Here is an 18,961-nt window from a genome sequence, read left to right as displayed (position 1 = left end):
TTCCGGGGAGCCCCCAGCCCAGGCCAAACAAGGGTCCCCTGGCTACCCAGGGCGAGGAGACCACTGCGCTAGGTCCGTCCCGCGCCCTTGCTGCGCGGGGGACGTCCGTGCGTCCATGTGGCCGCGGGGGGCGCGCAGGGGTCGCGTGCAGGGCGCAGCGCGGGCAGGGTCGCGGGGCCGGGCGGGAGCGGGGCGCGCGACGGGTCAGAGACCCAAGGCTTCGGCGTGCTTGCGCGCCTTCAGCCGCAGGTCGGCGATGCTGGAGTTTTTACTGTTGCTCTTGGCCGCGGCGGCCACGACGGCAGCGGCGGACGCGGACTCCGCCAGCGACGCGATGGGCAGCCCGAAGGGCGGGGGCGGGAACATCAGGTAGGGCGCGTGCGCTGCCAGGTGCGGGTGCAGGTGCGGGTGTGCGTGCGCCACGCCTTCCAGCTGCAGCTGGGCTTGGACCTGCGGGGCGGGGGTGGAGGGAATTGGCACGGTTAGGACGTGGAGGCGACTTTTCTGCCCGGGTGGACCCCAAGGGCAGCTTCTCTCCCACGGAGCCACCCACTCTGCTGGAAGTGTCTGCGCTGTCCTCTGGTCACCCTATGGGGGCAGGGTGCCTGGAATACCCCCAAATGTGCTCACCCATGCGACGCCCACCCGCAAGTCCTTTCCAGCACCGAGGTGTCCAAAGCTCCCGGGCTCCTCCTCCCCAGGCCCCAGGTTCTCTATTTGACTTGGATGCCTCCAGACTCAGGGTCCGGACTTCAGCTGGGGCTCCCCCACGACCCTTCCCAGAGGACCCCCAAATCCCTGAGGTGCACAGCCAAGTCCTCCAGCTCCTTTGGCTGACTCCCTCAGCCTCTCTCTGTGTGGGAGAGCAGGAGATGGCCCTGGATACCCTTCCCGCCTTGGGCACCTGGACCTGAGAACACGCAGCTCGCCCCCCACCCGTCTCCCAGGGGTCCCGTTCACAACACCTCCCAGAACGCACGTCCTAGCTGACCAGCCAGCGCCCAGGCCAGACCACCAGCTCTCTGGCCCCTGAGCAAACACTCGTCCCCATAGAAACCTGGGCCTCCCCATTTGGGGAAAATCGCTGTGCGTGGTGGCCAGGAATCTACTCTGCCCAGGGCTTCCCTGTTCCACCCGCGTGTGGGAGCCTCAGCCTGTGCACCGTGGCTACCGTGCTGAAGCAAGGTAGGGCGCAGGTGGGCGCTGCCTTTGCCCTCATCTTGCCCTGCTGGTCCCTTACTGGGCCCTTTGGATATTTGGACTCCACGGGTGTATTTCAACCCCGTGGTCACCCCGTGTCCACTTCGCACTGTGCTTAGAGCTGGGCCAGAGGCCCCCAACTCCAAGGCGTGGGGAGATGCTGGTCTGGGAGGGGTGCAGCCACCTCTCGCGGAGGCCCCGAGCACGCAAGGAGGCGAGGGTTTGGGTGTCGACAGGGCCCCGTCTCTCCAGGCGGTGAGCCTGTGGGTGGCTCCAGGGTAGGTGGGATTTCTGTCCCTCCGATTTTTGTAACACTGTTTCGCTTTATGACCTGGCCCTTCCCGAAGGTGACTCGTGGAGTTTTACAGCGTGATTTTAATGCGTGCCAACGGGTCTATAAATGCTGTCTTGTAAAAGCGGCCTCTTTTCTTCCGCGCGGGGGCGGGAGGAGCCGGGGAAGCGGAGGAGGCGGAGCTCGCCAGCCTTCTCCCCCGCCGCGCGCTTCAGCGGGAAGAAAACCCGGCTACCTGTTGGAAAGGCATCCGCAGGGCGCCCATGTTCACGTAGGGCGCCACCCTGCAGGCGTCCAGGTGGCTGGCCGTGCCCAGGATAACGCCTGCGAAGAAAGAGGGAGGCGTGAACACCACTCTGCTCCTCCCAGGACCTGCGCGCCTCTGCCCGCGCCCGCCCGCCCCCCCGAGCACCTACCCTTATGCATCTGGTTCTCTTGCTTGCGACACTTGGCTCTCCGGTTCTGGAACCAGACCTGGGACGGGGCAGACAGACGCACGCAGCCCAGTGAGCCAGGCCAGGCCTGGAGACTGGGGTGTCCCAGCCTCGCCCCCTCCCCCCAGGACGCCCAGGCCCCAGGGGGATGCGCGCAGAAAAGCTCCGTCTCCGCCTCCCTAATCCCCTGCCCAGCCCGACACTCCTAACTGGCGGAGTTTGTCAAGCCCACTCTGGGGCCCTCCCGACCCACGAAGTGAGACAGGAGCTGGACCTCCAAAACATTTCAAGCAACGGAGCAGGTGCCGGGCAGGCCAGGGAGCTGGAGAACCTCCCACCCTTCCGTGTGGGCGTCACCCCTCCACCATCACCCCAAACCCGGAGAACCCCAGCCCACGCTTTGGGACTTTAGCCGCCAAGGGAGGGAGCGAGCACACAGATGGACGAACAGCTCAGAGTCCGGCGCCCTCCCCAGTCAAGCTGAGAACACAAGCTGAGTCCGGAAAGGTCCACGTCCTCTGGGTCCTCCTGGGAAGCGCGGCAGGTCCCAGTTATTATTACGGAACCATGACCCTCATGCATCCGTGAGCCCCAGACACCCCCAAAACACAGGTTTTGCTCTGTAGGCGCTTGGCCTCTCTGTCCACATCTCATTCTTGGGTCACCTGATCAAGAGTTTGGGGTTACAGGGCCCTGGGCCCCTGAGCTAGCCCTGCTAGGTTCATAGGCCTGATGTCCAGGCTCGGGTGCAAAGGCACCCCCCCAACCCTCCTTCATGTCACACCTGCCCCGCTGTGCCTCACAACCCTGGGCATCACAGGGAAAATCTGGAGCCACCCCCCAAACTTCCCAATTCACTTAAGTTGTTTTCTGTCTGGCTCCCATGCTCGCAGACCCCGCGGCCCCATAGCTGACTGCGCAGGAGACTTGGCACAAAGGAACATTTCCCCTCGCCCACTCTGCCCTGGGGGGCTGCGGACCATGCGCCCAACCCTGCACAGGGAAAGCTCAGCAAACCCCGGGGGTTTGGGAGGATGGGGTGGACTAAGAAACCCAAACTTTTCTGTCCCAGACTCTCCAGGCAGGGCACAGCCATACGCCCACCTGCCAAGTCGGCATTGGCTTTCCAGAACGTTCCAAAGCTCCCGCCCAGCAGGCTGCGGGGAGGCAGAAAAACTTTTATGCGTTCTGCTGAAAAGTAATTTCCAACAGGACCCTGCAACCTACCAGCTGCAACTCACCAATCTTGACCCGGTTTGCCCAACCCAGAGAAGGTGTTCCTCCCATCCCCACGTTGGACGCCCCCACCTTCTGCACGGTCCCGGTTCCTCCGCCCTGTCCTTGGGGTCCCGCACCCCAGTCCTCGAGAGAAAAAACAGCCAGAGGCTCCAGAGCCCAGGCCACCCTCCCCCAACACACGCATTTTTCGAAAACAGAATCCTAGTTAAGTACGAGAAGCTAAGCTCACTTCCCCTTCGAGGGCGGAAAGGGGGGGGGAACATTATGAGGAATAAGAGTGATGAATTAGGTGCTGCGTTAAGCGATAATAAATCAGTCTTGGGGTGATGCGAGATCAATTCCAATTAGTCGTCAATATGCTAAGTAAAGCTCCGTACACTGGTTTAGACACTTATTTCTTCATTAAGGGCCAGCCGCTGATTCGTCTTACCAATGCCTTAATCTGATTTCCTTTTGATTTCCATTACAGACAGTGAATAATGACATTTAATTTAGCTCTGCGCCATAAACCCGAAGATATTTGTTGTAATTAAATTACGACCTGCTCCTCACCGCCGGCTCATAACTTTCGATTGTAAGCCTGACAGCTGCGGCGTCGCAGCTTCCAGGGCAACGCTAAAAATAAAAGGTTAATAAGGACCAGCTTCATAGGAGCCTCAATTTATTTACAGCAAATTTCCACACGAAATTGAAACCCTACCCTTTAACAACGGGGCGCGGGCTGTGCTGAGCAGTGCCACACCGTTCGGGAGAGACGGGGTGAAAAGCAGTTCCCCGGGGCTTCGCCCCCTTTCCCTTCCCGCTCCCCCACCCGGCCCCTGCGCCTTCTCGCCCAGGCGCCCCGCACGGTTTCCCTAATTGATTTTTACAACCATTTTTCTGCCCTTCTCCCCATTTCCACGCGGTTCTTTTCCCTGTGGCCCAAGTGATTGCTTTTATCCCTGTTTATTTTTATTATTATTTACAGTCATTAAATTTTAATTCGCCTTGTGAATCGATAGTCGCTCCATCCTCTCCCCACCCTCCCTCCACCCCCCGCTTTATTTTAGGGCTTTTTCAGGGTCTGCGGCCAACCAGGAGCCAATTGTCCACCCCTCAGTGGGCCCCGTTAAGGTGCTACCCGGTAATAGACTGCCGAACGAAATAGTGTGGAATTCAATTACAAGTAATTTATTTTTATAGAAACAGTACATCAAGGCCGGGGAGATATTGCGATCCCGGGCAGGCAGAGACTGGGAGATGACATAAAAGTTGATGTCCCCTGCAGCCAAAGTTTAATCTTTTCATTAATTTATACGGCGCGGCCCAATTCATCTTCCCAGAGAAGGGTGGCCGGCAGGAAGCGCGCCCCCCGCCCCTCCACCCCTGTGGCCAGAGGCCCACACGGGCTCAGCTGGGAAAAGGCTTGCCAGAGCTATTCCACCCCTTGCTGCCTCCTGTGCCGGAAGGTTCTAGAAACTGACCCCAACAGGAAAAGATTTCAAAAGTCCCGGTGGAGAGTTGCGTTCCCTCTTAAGTAACCCTTGCTTTCTGCGCGGCCACACCAGAACGCAGAACGGGCTTTGGAACTGCACACACACGCGCGCGCGCGCGCGCACACACGTTCTCCAAGTGGCAGATTTTGGAAGGCGCATTGGCGTTTTCGTTTCCGAAGTTAAATCTGGAGAAAGTGGTGTGAGAAGGTGTGGACGCCACAGCCAATAGGAAACCGGCTGCTGCGGAGAAAGCCTTTTGCTCCCCGGGTTGCCAAAGTGAATTCCATTTCTTTAAAACCGGTCCCCGGAGCCCGGGACACTGACCTCTACCCCCTCTACCCGCGGCCCTCCTACGACGCTCTGAACTGTGGAAACGACCCACGGAAGGCCCAAACTCCCCCGAGGTGTGCGCACTACCTACAGCGAGCGGATCTTGGCTACCCTCCCCCACCGATAAATTAATACGCGTAACTTCACGTTTACCGCGGCCCAGAAAGGCTCGCGAAGCGCCCCTCCGCGCACGTGCTGCGCAGGCCCAGGGCGCGGCAGTCAGTGGCTCGCCAGATGGGGCATCACGAATTCATGCGCGCTCGCCTCCCCTCCTCCACCGCGCCCCGAGCCCCTGGGGCCGGGGCTAATCCGGCCCCGCGTGGGCAGAGGCCGAGCTCATTAAGATGGCCGGTGTGGGAAAAAGACTCCCCCCACTCTGCACCTCTCCCGTTCCCTGCAGTGGAGGGAGGAAGCTGGGGAAGAGAGGGAAGAAGAGGACACCCGAAAATTAGGACAGAAATTAGGGGGAAAGAGTGATCCAAATCCCTGACAACCCGGAGGTGGGGACCAGCTGGGCCTGTCGTGCAAACCGTGCGCCCCAACGCGTGAGGACCTGGGGCATCTCCCAAAGGCCTGGTTGCAGCCCGCCCCCAGCCTCCCTGCGATCCTGGAGGAGCAAGGAGGCCGGGGTCCAGGTGGCGTGCTCCGGGGGCGCCCCACCACCTGGCAGTGAGGCCCCGCCCAGGGTCCTACCTGCACGCGCGCCTCCGAGAGCCCCAGGCGCTGGCTGAGCTCCTCGCGCATAAAGGCGTCGGGGTAGTGCGTCTCGTCGAAGAGCCGCTCCAGCTCGTTCAGCTGCTCCAACGTGAAGTTGGTGCGGCTGCGCCTCTGCTTCAGCTTCGTCTGCCCGTCCTCGTCCTCGGACTTGACGTCCTCGCGCTTCTCCTTGCACTCGTAGATGCCTGCGGGGTGGCGGGGGCCGGGGCACAGCGCTGAAGGCCCGGGTCGCGGGCCCGGGCCTCCCCAGTCCCTCCAGCAGGTCCCGCCTCCCGTCCCGCGTGCCCTGCGCCCCGCGCCGCGGCACTATGGCTCGCGGTGGACGCTTTGGCATGATCTCGTCAAAACCTAAGCATGTGCTTGCGGGGCAAGGGGCCCGGGCAACCAGCGCGCCCTGATGCAAAGTCTGCGTCAAAGTCGATAAAACCAACGCCAGGGGAGGACACGCTTCTTTTTTTCTTTTTCTTTCCTTTTTTTTTTCTGGTAATAACTCAGGCCCTGGAGAAATAGTTCCCTCAGTTTTGCACTTCGTGTGTGCTGACATATTAATGTAGCATCTCTCTCTCTCTCTCCCTCTCTCTCTCTCCCTCTCCCCCCTTTCTGTCCCACCCTCTTCCCCTGCCACTGGGATCCAGGCCCAGGAGAGCCGCTGCCCTCTGCTGCAGCGACCCCCGAGCCCGAGACTCCCTCCAGCCGCTGCAGCTGGGCGCGCAGGCCCCACCCTGGTCTCTCTTTCCACGAGCATCAGGGTGAGGTGGGAGGCCAGACTTCGGCTTCCTGCTGAGCCACCCTCTCCCTTTCACACGTATTGACACTTGGTCGGGCACACGCCCCACCGGGGTGCCAAAGGTGGTGGCACTTTCTTCCTTGCAGAAATTACGAGTGTGCCTGTATTTGCTGGGGGTGGGGGGGGTCATCTGAGCATTAGGCAAGCACAGCAATCTGTCCTCAGTTCTTGGAAATGCAGTTCCTCACCAAGCTGGGGGGGGGGGTTAGAAGGAAAGGCCTCCCGGCCCCCCAAGGCTGCTGGCAGCTGCCCCTCCACCAGCCCTGCACTTTCCTTCCCCTTTGGTGCCCGTGATGGGGCAGCTGGGCAGGGGCACAGAGCACCTCCTTCCCCTAATCACATGTCCCCTCCGTGTGCAGGACAAGAGGCTGACCTCAGGAACGTCTGTGCAAAGAGGCTGGGGTCCCACCAACTCTGAAGCAGCCAGAATAAGCCCAGAAGGCCCCTGAGTAGCAAACGCAGAAAGTTTCAAGGGAAATGCAGGCCCTTGGGCCTCCCACTGCCGGGGTCCCCCAACAGCTGAACACTAGAAGCCAAGCCCTGACTCTGCCTGAGATGTTCCCCTCAAGGGTCCTGGCTGCTGGACGCTGAACCCCACCTTGCACGTGAAACCGTCTTCACCCCTGAAAAGGCGCGCCTTCCCAACACGAATTCCCCTGTGTCCTCCCCACGTCAATGCTTCCCCGGAGGCCTCTCAACTCTGGCCCTCGGGAATGGATCTCAGCTGAGAAACGGCCTTCAAAGTCCTTCAGAGGCAGCAGCAGGCTCTGCAAACCCCACAGGCCCCCGGCTCAGCTCAGCGGGCACGCCGCTCGCTGCTGAGAGCCCAGGCCTTCTGGGGTTCTCGGCAGCCTAAGAGGGTCCCCATGGCTGCCAGCCGGGGGCTCAGCCTGGCACGCCCAGCCTGGGGGAGAGGGGTGGAAGGTGCAGCTGGGCACCTGTGTCTGTCCTGTCCTTCTGTCCTTCTGCCTCTTCTACTAATGCTCTTATTTTCATCGGACTTGTGGAAGGAAGGCCTCCACAGAGGCATGTGCGTGGCTCTCTGCCCAAAGGCCCTCGTTCCTCTGGGTTGGAGAGAGGAGGGGGCTCGGCCTCTAGGAAGGGCTGGGGGGGGACAGCTCAGCACCCCCAGACTGTGGGCCAATATGTGCTGTGAAACCTCGGGAATTAAACATCGCCCCCCCCCCCCCCCCCCCGGTTCCGTTCAGCCACCAGCCGCCTCTCCATCAAAGCCAGCTATGTTGGTATGGGTGACAGAGCCCGGGGAGAAGGCCAGTCCCCAGGCAAGGCTGGCCATCCTGGGCCGCCATCCAAGGCTGGTTGCTAAGCCTCTGCCCCCTTCTGCTTCCACAAGGTCAGGGCCTCGTCCACACGGGCCTGGAGGCCACGGCTCCGAAACGGCCTGAAAGTGCAGGAGAGAGAGAAGGGCTCCACGTCTGCGAGAGAGCCTGCTGACCTCTCCCACACTGCACTGAGCAAAACAGGACCCGGGGATCGAAATGGCAAGCCTCGATCTTTCCTCTCTTTGTAATTAAAAATCAACAAAATACACATCCGTGCCTCTTGCAAAACGTGCTTCCTAAGAAGCCTAGCAGGTATTTTTGGTCTGTGATTGATGGCTCCCGGTGTGTACAGAAGTCCCCCAGTTGGGATCTTCCCTGCCTAGCTGCAAAATCCACCCCCCTTAAGCCCCCCTTTTCCAAGACCCAACAACAGAGCGGCCCTCGGCGCAGATTTCTGGAACGGCAACGGGCAAGGAGGCCCAGGGCGCGTCTGTCCACCTCAGGCCGCCTGCGCTCTGACGCCCAGGCGTAGGGCTGCCGCGTGGTGCGGCCACAGCCTCCCCGGGTCCTTCAGGCCATATCCAGACCCGGGCCACCTGCAGGCGCCGGAGTGGTTTTAATTTACAGGCCTGTGCAGCCAAGATCCAGGTTCCAGGGGGAAAGTTTTCCCGAAGCGAGAACCGCGGAGAGGCACCGGAGGCGGAAAAGGCGACCGCGCACCTTCCGTCCCCGACTCCCGGCCTGCGCGTCCTCAACGCGGCCGTTTCCAGCTCGAAGCCGGCAGGCGGTGAGGGCGTGAGGTGCGCGTGCACCGACCCCGCTCCGTGCGTCTGTGGGTGCCTATCAGGAAGACCGGCAGACAGGCAGACGCGCACCCTGCAGCCCCACAGCCGACCTCGGTCTGAATTCAGGCACATCCCTGCGGTCCACCCCAACCCCGGAAAGTGCCCCGTGCGATGCCCAGTGCCGACGTCCGGGAAAGCGAGCCCGCCGGTCCCTGCCCACCCTGGCTTCCCGGCCTGCCTCCTTCCCGTTCTGTGTCTGCGCTTGTCTGCCTGTTTCCTTTCTCTCTTACGAAAACACTGACGACGGACTGCCGAGGCCTCTCCGTCTCAGCCGCGGCTGTAAATTCAGAGTTTAGGGTCCAATGGAGAGCCACGCCGCTGCGCGCGGAGCGAGGGGCGGGCGGGCAGGCTCGGCGGCGAGCAGACGCGGTCCCCGGGAGCGGCCCGGAGCCGGAGCCCGGCGAGCTTACCTTCCGAAGCCCTCCCCGAGCCGCCGAACTCTTTCAGCTTGTCCTTGTCGTTGTCCACGTGGTCCTTAAACAAATGCAGCGGACAGTGACCGCTGCCCTCCGTAATGTCCTGCAGATTCGATTCCGAGCTGCCCAACTCCCGGGAGCGCGCCAGTCCGCTCTCCAAAACTTCCCTGTACGTGATCGAATCCTTCTTCCCGCCGCCGCCGCCGCCGCCGCCGCCGCCACCGCCGCCGCCCTCCTTGGTTTTCTGGTCAAAGGATTTGGATACAAAAGCCGTCAGCTCCTCCATGGCTGCTCGGGGCTGCGGGGGTCCGCGGGGCTCGGCGGGGCCGGCTGGGAGCTGGGCTGCGGTCCGCACGCCTCCGCGCGCGGAGAGGTCGGTGTGTGTGAGGGTAGGTCCCTCCTGCCGTTATTTATGCCTTTCAATTTGAGATCTCACTATTTATACGCCGCTACCTCCGCCCAACCCCCCGCGCGCCCTGTCTGCAGCAATTAAGACTCCCGGCTCGGCGGCGGGCGCACGCAGCGACGCTATCTCTTCCCCCACCTCCAGTCCGGCAATTGGCTTTCTTTCCATTTCATCACTGCTCCGCGTCTGTGCACCTTGGCGTGGAGAGGTAAAGATCGAATTTTTGAAGCGAGAGGGAGAGAGCGCGCGCGCGCGAGCGGGCGCGGGCGCCAGAGCTCCAAACAGGTATCCGCAAGCTCTCCATGGCTGGCGGAAACGAAACTCGAGCAGGAGGAGTTTATGGATGGCGAGGAGGTCCTAGCCGACCGGCCGGCCCCGGCAGGAACACAGCCCCGCGCCTAGGCTGTATCGGGCAGGACGGGTTCGGGTGCGGCAGAGTGACGACACCGAGGGCCTCCGGGCGCCGGGGACGCGCGATCGCACACAGGAATTGACTCCAAGGTGCGGGCGCGGGTGGATTGCGAGCTGGACCCGCCCGCGCGGCCCACGCAGAGAACGGGAGGAGCGGTTGCGGGCGCGACGAGACTGGGGAACAGGTCCAGGACCCCGAAAGAGAGGACGGGCCCAGGTCTCCCCGAACGTGGGCGCTGGAGCTTCGGCGGTGGCGGTGAGACGTGGCTCGCAGACCTCGCTGGGGCAGACGCCGCAGAGGCCGGGGACGGGGGCGCTGCCTGGCTGACGCCCCCCCCACCGCCCCCGGATCTCGGTGGTGGAGACTCGGAGGTGCCCGCGGGTCGCTGGAAGAATTAATTTGTCAACAGCGATCTTTCTGGCACGCATCAGCCCTCTCGGCGGGACCGGTGCCGCTTGCTTTAGAACTGTTCCGTCAACCTGGTGTCTACGATATTAATTTGGGGGGGGGAATATATGTATATTGGGCTGTGTCACGGTTTTCCTGGCGAGCCCCTTCCCACCCACCCCTCTCCGATGCGCTTAGGAGAAACCACTTTGCTCATTTGCGATACGAAATCCATTTGATACTCTCGGAAGCCAAGCTTGTCACCCTCTGCAAAACTCCATCTGGAAATAAAGTTGACTTTTTCTCCGTTCCCCTCCTTTTTTTTTTTTTCCTGTCCTATCCCCTCGCCTCTTCCACCCCACCCCCTAGCCCAACTCCCACGCTGGAATTGGAAAGAGGCTTTGGGGGGGGGGCGGTGAAGGGTGGTGTTGGGATTTTGGAAAACTTGATTTTGCATTTTCCTAAGTTGAAGCATCTGTCATCAGAGCCGGGATCGGGCCCCCCTGGGCTGGGCGGGACCCGGCGTTCTGCCCCGAGCGGAGGCCGCGAGAGTCCGACCGCGGTGTCCTTCGGCATGGAGGAACGTAAAGGATTTCTCTGGAATCCGCGGGGCCGGGGTCGGGTTCACGTGGGGGGTCCTCCAGCTGGGGGAGGGGGTGTCATGCTGGCGAGGGGGGTGGGGGAGAGGAGGAGCAAGCTGAATTGAAGGAACAGACCCGCGCTTTTCCTTCCTCCCTTCCTCCCTCCGCTCCATCCCCCCCGCCAGCTTCGCTCCCCTGTCTGCCCCGCACCCCGTTTTGAGAGCGCTGCACCAGGCGCCGGTCCGCCGGCTCCGGGGCTGCTCTGCCCCGCGTGCTGCGTGCGCAGGAAACGGAGGGATTTGGGGGCCGCCGCCTCGCCCGGACTTAAAAGGCGAAAGGCGCAGGAGCCCTGAAAGTTAACAAACAGGTCTTTGTCACGGCGGCCCTGGAATCAAAGCGGAGGCGCAGGGATATCACACGGAATGACAAATAGCCCGTAATGCATTATTCAGGCCGCCTGCGTAGGTCAGCGGGGGAAACGCCTGTGGCTGGCGCGAGAGGGGTGCGCAGGGGCCTTGCTAGCCCTTCCTCCCGGGAAGCCCTCCACCCTGGCCACCCCGCAGAGACCCCACAGTGATGCGCAGAGAGGGAAGACCGGGCGAGAAAGAGAAAGCCTAGGGGGAGGGGGCTGGGGGGCAGAGCCACTGTGTGGGGGCCTCAGACTCAGGGTAACCGCTCCCCTCCTGCCAGCCTCACCGGCCACCGGCCTCAGGTGCAGCGGCCTCGTCCCTAGGGAGCTAGTCGTGACCCCCAAGCTGCTGGCCAGCCAGCCTCTCCCGCAAACCTGCAGGGAACCCGCCTTCCCCTCGAGTCCCAGAGGGCCTGGACCCGCATAGCCTGAGGCTCCTTCGCTGGGAAGCAACAGCCGCCCACCGCAGACCCCGCGCGCGCTGCCCCCGGCCTCGGCCCCACCCCCACTCTCAGGGACGCTGCTCCGACCAGGGTGGGGGCCTCCAGGGATGTCCCCGCGGAGCAGCAGCAGAGACCCTGGACATTCGGGCCTGGGAGAAACTTCCAGCCCCTTCTACCACAGCTCAGGTTCCGTCCCTAGTCCCCGAGATTGCCCAAAGGTTCTGAAAAACCCATCCTGAAAGAAAGGGTCCAGGATCAGCGTCTCTTCTCAATGGGGAAGGCCCCGCTTTTTCTGAGAGTAGGGAGGGAGGTTACTTTGTGCCAAAAGCAAACTTTCTCTCTCGACTTGAGGAACGCCATGGCCTCCCTCCCTAACTTTTGGGGACCCAGGATGGCAGTGTGCACTAACTCCCTCCTCTCCCACATCAAGAGCACACAAGGCACCCTCGCTTACTCCCCTTTAAAGGCAGCAACACAAAACACCAACTATTCATGTTATTCTTTCCATTTTCGCCTAAGCAAGGACTCTCTCTGCCGCCTCCTTCCAGGCCTGCTCTGCAGGCCACAGGGTGGGGAAACTGTGAAATGTTCCATTTCCGCTGGGAGATGTCAGGCGGGAGGCTCCGGGAGGTGGCCTGCCAGGGAATTAAGGGCCCTTGCTGGTTGGAGCCCACCCCACCCCAGCCTCCAAGCAGGGGGACCCGGGAGGGAGTGCAGGGTCTGCGACTGAGAACCTCGTCCTGGTTTCACTGACAATGTGAGTGCACCCATCTGTCCTCCCCCCCACGGCTTCAAGAAGAAACGGGTGTCGGGACACTTTGTGGATAGAAACGAAAGCGTGTCTGCTCCCTGAAAACAGCAGCGGCAAAAAGAAAAGCAAGAAGTCGTGGGTGGGAGAGGGGAGAGCAGAATACAGAGGGTCCGCTTTGGTGGGGTGGGGGAAGCTTCCTCCGTGGCTTCCACCACACACACCCTGGAGGTCACACCAGTTGTGGGTTCACATCCGGGTGTTGCTACGGCCCCGCCTGGCACAGGCCCGAAGGTCCAGAAGCCCGGGCAAATCCAGGAAGCCTGAGGGCTCCTACCGAGCCAGGGTGCGTTGATGCTTCAACTGGGAAGACGTACGGGGACAAAATGCAATAAAAAGACATTTAAAATCCAGGAGACCTTGTACAGGGACAAAGAAAGACTCCTGGGTGACAGGGGGAGGCTGCAGGGTCATTTTAAAACAGATGTTCTCTCCTGGACTTTGGAGGCACCGGGTGTGTCTCAGCCTTGGATCCAAGTCCGCAGAGCAGTGGCCGGTCTGAGCCAGCCAGCGCCCCGTTTGGGGAGCAGGGAGCAGCCCCACTGAGGAGAGAGGTTCTGCAGCCCAGCCATGGGGGTGGGGTCCACGCCTGCAGGCCGGCACCCCATACCGTGGGAAGGTTTCTTGCCCCCCCACACACACAGGAACCTGGATCCTCCCAACCTGGCTCATACTCACTTTCCTGAAATTCTGTGTATCCTCATTCCTGCTGCACCCAAGCTAAAGGTGCACCCTCCCCACCCCAAGTTTACCCCGTGAGAGTCCTTCTGGCCTGGCCAGGGCAGCTCCCAGTGTGGCCAGAAAGCTCCCACACGCACACAGGTCCACAGCTGGAAGTGCCTGGAGCCGCCTCGCCAGCTGCCCCAGCGGGCAGAGCAGGCAGGTCCGCAGGACCCCCTGGTGCTGCTGGTGGGGTGGGCGTCTCCCCTCGTCCCTGTTTATTCCCACCTGCCGGAGAGAAACGGGCCGGAACATTTCTTGGCTTCTGTACCTGCCCGGGGCCTTCTCCCTGAACGTCACACAAGTTAAACTAGTATGTCCAGGCTCGCCAGGCCAGCCCAGGGTCCCCGGAAGCCCCATGCAGAAGGCAGCAGTACCGCTGACCCCAGATGACCCCTAGCCCCAGGCCTCAATGCCCCAGCGGAGTGGGGGTAGCACCAGGCAGGACACACCCCCCGCGGTCAGGCGTGGGGAGCACGAGAAAATGCACACGGGCATCTTCCCATTTTATAAAACAACTTGACTTTTCTGTCCATGAATTAGGTACATTTCAATGAACAAACTGTTCCTCATCTCCACCCCCACTGCCCCCCCAGCCCCCATCCCTGCCTCTGTCTCATTTACAATGCCCAGGGAGAGCAGGCAATGAATATTCACACATTTAATATCTGGCTTATTGAATCCCTGAAAGGTACGGCTGGGACTTTCCCCTTTGAGCCCGGTGGCGCGAAGCTGCTGCTGGCTCGAGTGTACCTACTTTAAATGAGATCTCACGCCCTGGGCTCTTCAGTGCAGGGTGGTCTCGGCTCCCACACGGTGGGGCCACGGCCCACTCCCTGTGCCCCGGGACCCATCGACTCAGAGCACCCCCCCCAAAACCGAGGGCATGCCTGCGTCTTCAGCAACAGAGGAAGCCCATTTCCAGGCCTTCCCCTTCCCCCCTCACCCGCTCCCTCCACCTATGCTTCCAAAGAGCTGGTCTGTTAATAAAAAGAATAGAGTGGGTGTTAATGCTTTTCGCTGACGCACGAGCCTTTTTAACAGCAACAACCTGGCCGTCCCCGCCCATTAAATATTTATCAGCATCGACCCCGAGGTTCTGGAGTTTCCCGACGTCTTCCCACAATTCACAGATGGGGCGGGGAGGGGGGTCCCCTCTCTGACCTCCCCCCTTTGAGATGGAGAAACCTGCATTTGTCATCTGTCCGGGGCTGTTTATTGATTTATCCAAAATATCCGTGTTTGCAGCAGGGGCCAAGGGGCTCCGTTAATCCAGCGTCTGAATGGGAGAGATGGATTCTCTTGGCAAAGGGCGACATGTATGATATTAATGAAGACCCCCATGCGGAGGGCTCTCAGCCCTCCCCGCCAGCCGGTGGGCCGCCTCTGAGCTGCCACAGGCCCGCCCAGAAAACGTAGGGTTATTTTTCTTTCATTTGCTCTCACTTTTGCAACAAATCCCAGGATTTATGTGGGGGGTTTCTCAAATAGCCCTGCATTGGGGAAAAAAAAACAAAAAATAATAATAATAAAAATAAAAGCATTATTAACAATATATTTTGGGGGAAGGTATGAGATTTGCTTTCTGTGGAATTCTCTCTCGCCCTTTCATTTCCCCTCCCCGTGTGCTTTCTAACATATGGTGGGCATTAAAACTCTCTCCTTTCGGATTGAATCACAGGCCCCCAACTTTATGTTTTATTTAAGAAAAACATTATTTCTTCAGGAGCCAAGCACTTGACCACGGAGGACACCTAAAGAGGGTCGTTTTCCGGAGACCACCGCTAAACCAACAATACAGCCAGCTCTCCCGCGCGCGGAATACATTACGCGCTCCCAGGGAGCCGTTCTGGGTAATTAATGTCCCCAGGAATACATCGGAGCCGTGTATTTTGATTTTCTTCTCCTTTCTGGCGCACGGCCTCCGCAGAGAGCGCGGGAAGACGGAGGCCTAAGTTCTTCCCGCCGCTGCCCCCACGCCGGATGGGCGTCCCCCTCCACACGCCGATCCATCGCGCCGAAGACTGGGTGGGAAACAGCTCGACCCCAACCGGGCTCCCAAACCTCTCCTATTCCAAAATGCAAATGAAAGCAACGAATACATCCACGCCCACAGCCAGCCAGGGAGGGAGAGCTTCCTGCGGGAGACAGAGGCCCCTGGGCGGAGGGTTCCGCGGGAAGCCACGCGCCTCCGCGCGGCCTGGCGCGGACAGTGGGTGCCGGGACTCCCGGGTGAAAGCGGCAGGCCCAGGGCGCTGTCCCCGCGGGCCGTGCTGGGCCGGTGCCCGCGCGCTGCCTTCCGCCCCGGCTGAGGCTCGGCCGCGGCCCCCCAGCGCAGGCGAGCATTGCGCTTCTCCCTTCTCCCGGGGCAGGGAGCGCTGGCAGACCAGGCCCCCGCGGCCCCCGCCCCTCGTCCACCTGCCCTAAGTTTGCAGGGGGTTCAGCCTGCCACTGCAGTCCCCAAGAAAGACTAATGGAACCCGGGATCGCGGGAAACCTCGGCACCGCGGCGGGATCATCCAGTCGTCGGCTTCCAGACGAGATGTGTTCAGAAAGAGACGCCAGGGACGGACAGGCCACCCTCTAGGGAGCAGGCGTTAATTAACTGCCCAATTTCTGCAGAAGACAGGGACACCCCCTGCCAATCCTCCACCCCCGGGGGGTGCCCTGGACCCCAACACCCCCTGCGGAAACAGGCCGGAGTCCATGTGCCAAGGGCACATTCTGGAAGGACAGTTCACCTGGGCGCCGGCCCCAGCCAGAATGCTGGGGACCCCCCAAGAATGCTTGAGGCCCAACCTACTCATCCTAGGAAACCGGGGGTCCCTACGGTCCCTCACCAGCCTCTCTGGCCACAATCGGACTGGAGTCTGGGGGGGGGGGTCACAGCTTGACTGCCCCCACCCACACACTACCCTCCCCCCAGTTCACTGTCAGACCCGTGGTCCCACAGAGGGCACCCCCAAGGGACAGGTGGGCTTCGCACTCATAAGGGTCTTGGTGAGGTGTGGGGGGGCTTCTGCTGCCTTTCTGCAGGGGCCCAATCATCACCCCCCACCCACACACACACACACACTAATGAGGCGCACACACACGCTGGCTGCCCAGGATTGCTGGTGGAGGGCCAGGGCTCTGCCCCCTGCCCTACGGTCACCGAGTCCCTGGCCTGGCCAGCTCGGGGAAGCCGGGAGAGGGCAGAGAACGGGTGTCTAGAGGGCCGCAGGGCTGAAGGCAGGAGCAGGAGGGGCAAGGCTTTGGGGGTGTGGGGTTGGTTAATTGGGGAGCCCAGGCGCCGGCCTGGGCCAGACTGCGGGGGAGGGGCCTCAGGGCAGCGGGGAGGGGCGCGCCCCGGCTCCGGCCTAAGGCCTTTCCACCCGCAGCTCAGCCTCCTGGCCTGAGGCGAAGCTTGGGGCTAGAGGGCTGAGCTTGACCCGCTGGACGCGCGCCAGGAGCCCACCTCTGCGCGCAGCACCCCCTCCTCCGCTCCAGCGCTGACCGCGCAGGGGAGGGGCTCATGGGCGCGAGCGGGGTGGAGGGAGGGAGCCAGGGACCCATACACCTCCCCCTCATCTATTCACCCGTCCGAATGTGGGCTAGGAGGGGGGGAAGCAAGGGCGGGGGCCGGGGCTGGAGACTCGTGGATGAGAACTGACACCAGACTTGGCCTCTTGGGCAGCAGAACGCACTGGGCCATTTTCCTGCGTGACCCTCTGGACACCTGCCCGCTGGACACCCCAGCTGGGGGGCTTGGGGGCTGGAGGGAGCGACTGCCTCCGTAGCCTGCTCTCTGGAGGGGAGGGCAGCCTTGGACTTCATTCCTTTACTGGCTCACTCATTCACTCACCTCTGGCTGCGTAGAGAGACCCCTGAAGAAGAAGACACAGACGCCGCTCCCAGTCCTTCACTTCAGACCATGGAGAATCTGGGCAGGACCCCCAGCCCCCAAATCACACTTCAGTCCAGAAAGGCTGTGAGGATTTAAGAGGCCGGTTAGGGGCTGGCGTGGAGGAGAGGCTGCCGAGGTGGTGGCTGGCGGGAGGTCACTTGGGCATGTTTTCAGACCCCTGGGCCTCCACAGTTTGAGGGCACGGCCAGGCTGGATCGGGTCACCCGAGCTCCCTCGGGGTGGCATGATTCTGGACTCTGTCTACCCAGCACTGGGAAGGTTGTGGTCCCCAAATACACGTCAGGAGGGAAGGGGGCAGCTGAGACACCCCAGGGACATGAGACAGGGGGTAAAACGCAGGGGGCCTGAGGGGCCAGGGTGGTCCCGTCCCAAGGAAGAGTCCTGGCAATACCCATAGCGGCCCGCAGCCATCCTGATCCCCTTCCCAGCCGGTGCCATGGGTCCGGTGGGAGAATCAGATGCTTGGACCATCCTGCAGGCTCTGTCTGCCGTTGTCCACCTGGGCCCCGGTTGGGTAGCATGATCATGTCTTACAGAGCAGGGGGGGACTCCATGTGGACATGAGGGAAGGGTTTCCAGCAGACCACCAGCCCCGGGTTAGCTACAGGCCCGCCCGCGGGACCAGCCTTCGGTGAAAGAGCCTTTCTTACGTGTTCGGTGAGTTTTCCGTGGGAATTTACTGATCAGCCATCCCCCGCCCCCAAAAGTGGCTACAGCCTGAACTCGGCACCTGTGGCTTATAAGCCCCTGTACGGTGAGAGAGACTTTGCAGATGTGATGAAATAAGAGATGTGGAGATGGACAGGTGAGCCCAGATTAGCCAGGGGCCTGCAACCTAGTCACACTGGCCCTTGGACAGCAGGGAACTCTCTCGAGCTAGAGCGAGAGATGAGGCAGAAGGAGGAATCCCAGAGGTACCCAGTGGGAAGGGACTCTGCCCGCCGTGGCTGGAAATGGTCACAGGAAGGTGTGTCCGGGAATGTGTGTAGACCCAGGAGCAAAGGGCAGCCCTGGCCACAGCCAGCGAGGAAGAGATGTCAGCTCTGCACCCCGATGAACGGAAGGTGACCCATAACCTGAGTGAGCTTGGAGGCAAGTCTTCCTCAAAGGGCCTCGTCCGTGGGGGCTCCAAGCAGAGGACACAGGTGAGCCACTCATGGGGGGCCCAGACTCCAGGCCCCAGGCAGCTGTGGGGCAATGAATGGGTGTGTGTGCAAAGGCCCTCTGTGTGTGAACATCTGTCATAGCCGCCGCGGGAAAGTAGTGCATGCACTCATATGAGCACCGACCATGTGCCAGGCACTGGGGTACAGGTGAGACACACCCGTGCCAGGTGCTGGGGGTATAGGTAAGACACACCTGTGCCAGGTGCTGGGGTACAGATGAGACACACCTGGGCCAGGTGCTGGGGTACAGGTTAGACACACCTGTGCCGAGTGCTGGGATACAGGTGAGACACACCTGCGCCAGGTGCTGAGGGTACAGGTAAAACACACCTGGTCCAGGTGCTGGGGTACAGGTGAGACACACCTGTACCAGGCACTGGGATACAGGTGAGACACACCTGGGCCAGGTGCTGGGATACAGGTGAGACACACCTGGGCCAGGTGCTGGGATACAGGTGAGACACACCTGTACCAGGCACTGGGGTACAGGTGAGACACACCTGTGCCAGGTGCTGAGGGTACAGGTAAAACACACCTGGTCCAGGTGCTGGGGTACAGATGAAACACACCTGGTCCAGGTGCTGGGGTACAGATGAAACACACCTGGGCCAGGTGCTGGGGTACAGATGAAACACACCTGTACTAGGTGCTGGGGTACAGGTTAGACACACCTGTGCCGAGTGCTGGGATACAGGTGAGACACA

At 61.3% G+C, this 18,961-nt stretch overlaps 1 protein-coding gene across 1 annotated transcript; it reads right to left on the bottom strand.

Moving 5' to 3' along the window:
* Positions 1-204: 204 nt before the first annotated feature.
* LOC139440564 (short stature homeobox protein) lies at positions 205-9,304 on the bottom strand. Its single transcript, XM_071220353.1, has 5 exons — positions 9,013-9,304; positions 5,664-5,872; positions 1,909-1,966; positions 1,728-1,816; positions 205-450 (listed from the first exon to the last, which is right to left on the bottom strand). The coding sequence occupies exons 1-5, from the start codon at positions 9,302-9,304 to the stop codon at positions 205-207; spliced, it is 894 nt and encodes a 297-aa protein (XP_071076454.1).
* Positions 9,305-18,961: the final 9,657 nt, after the last annotated feature.

Source organism: Desmodus rotundus, chromosome Y (genome assembly GCF_022682495.2).
Source record: "Desmodus rotundus isolate HL8 chromosome Y, HLdesRot8A.1, whole genome shotgun sequence".
Classification (NCBI taxonomy): domain Eukaryota; kingdom Metazoa; phylum Chordata; class Mammalia; order Chiroptera; family Phyllostomidae; genus Desmodus; species Desmodus rotundus.
This window is presented reverse-complemented; position numbering and strand designations above follow the sequence as displayed.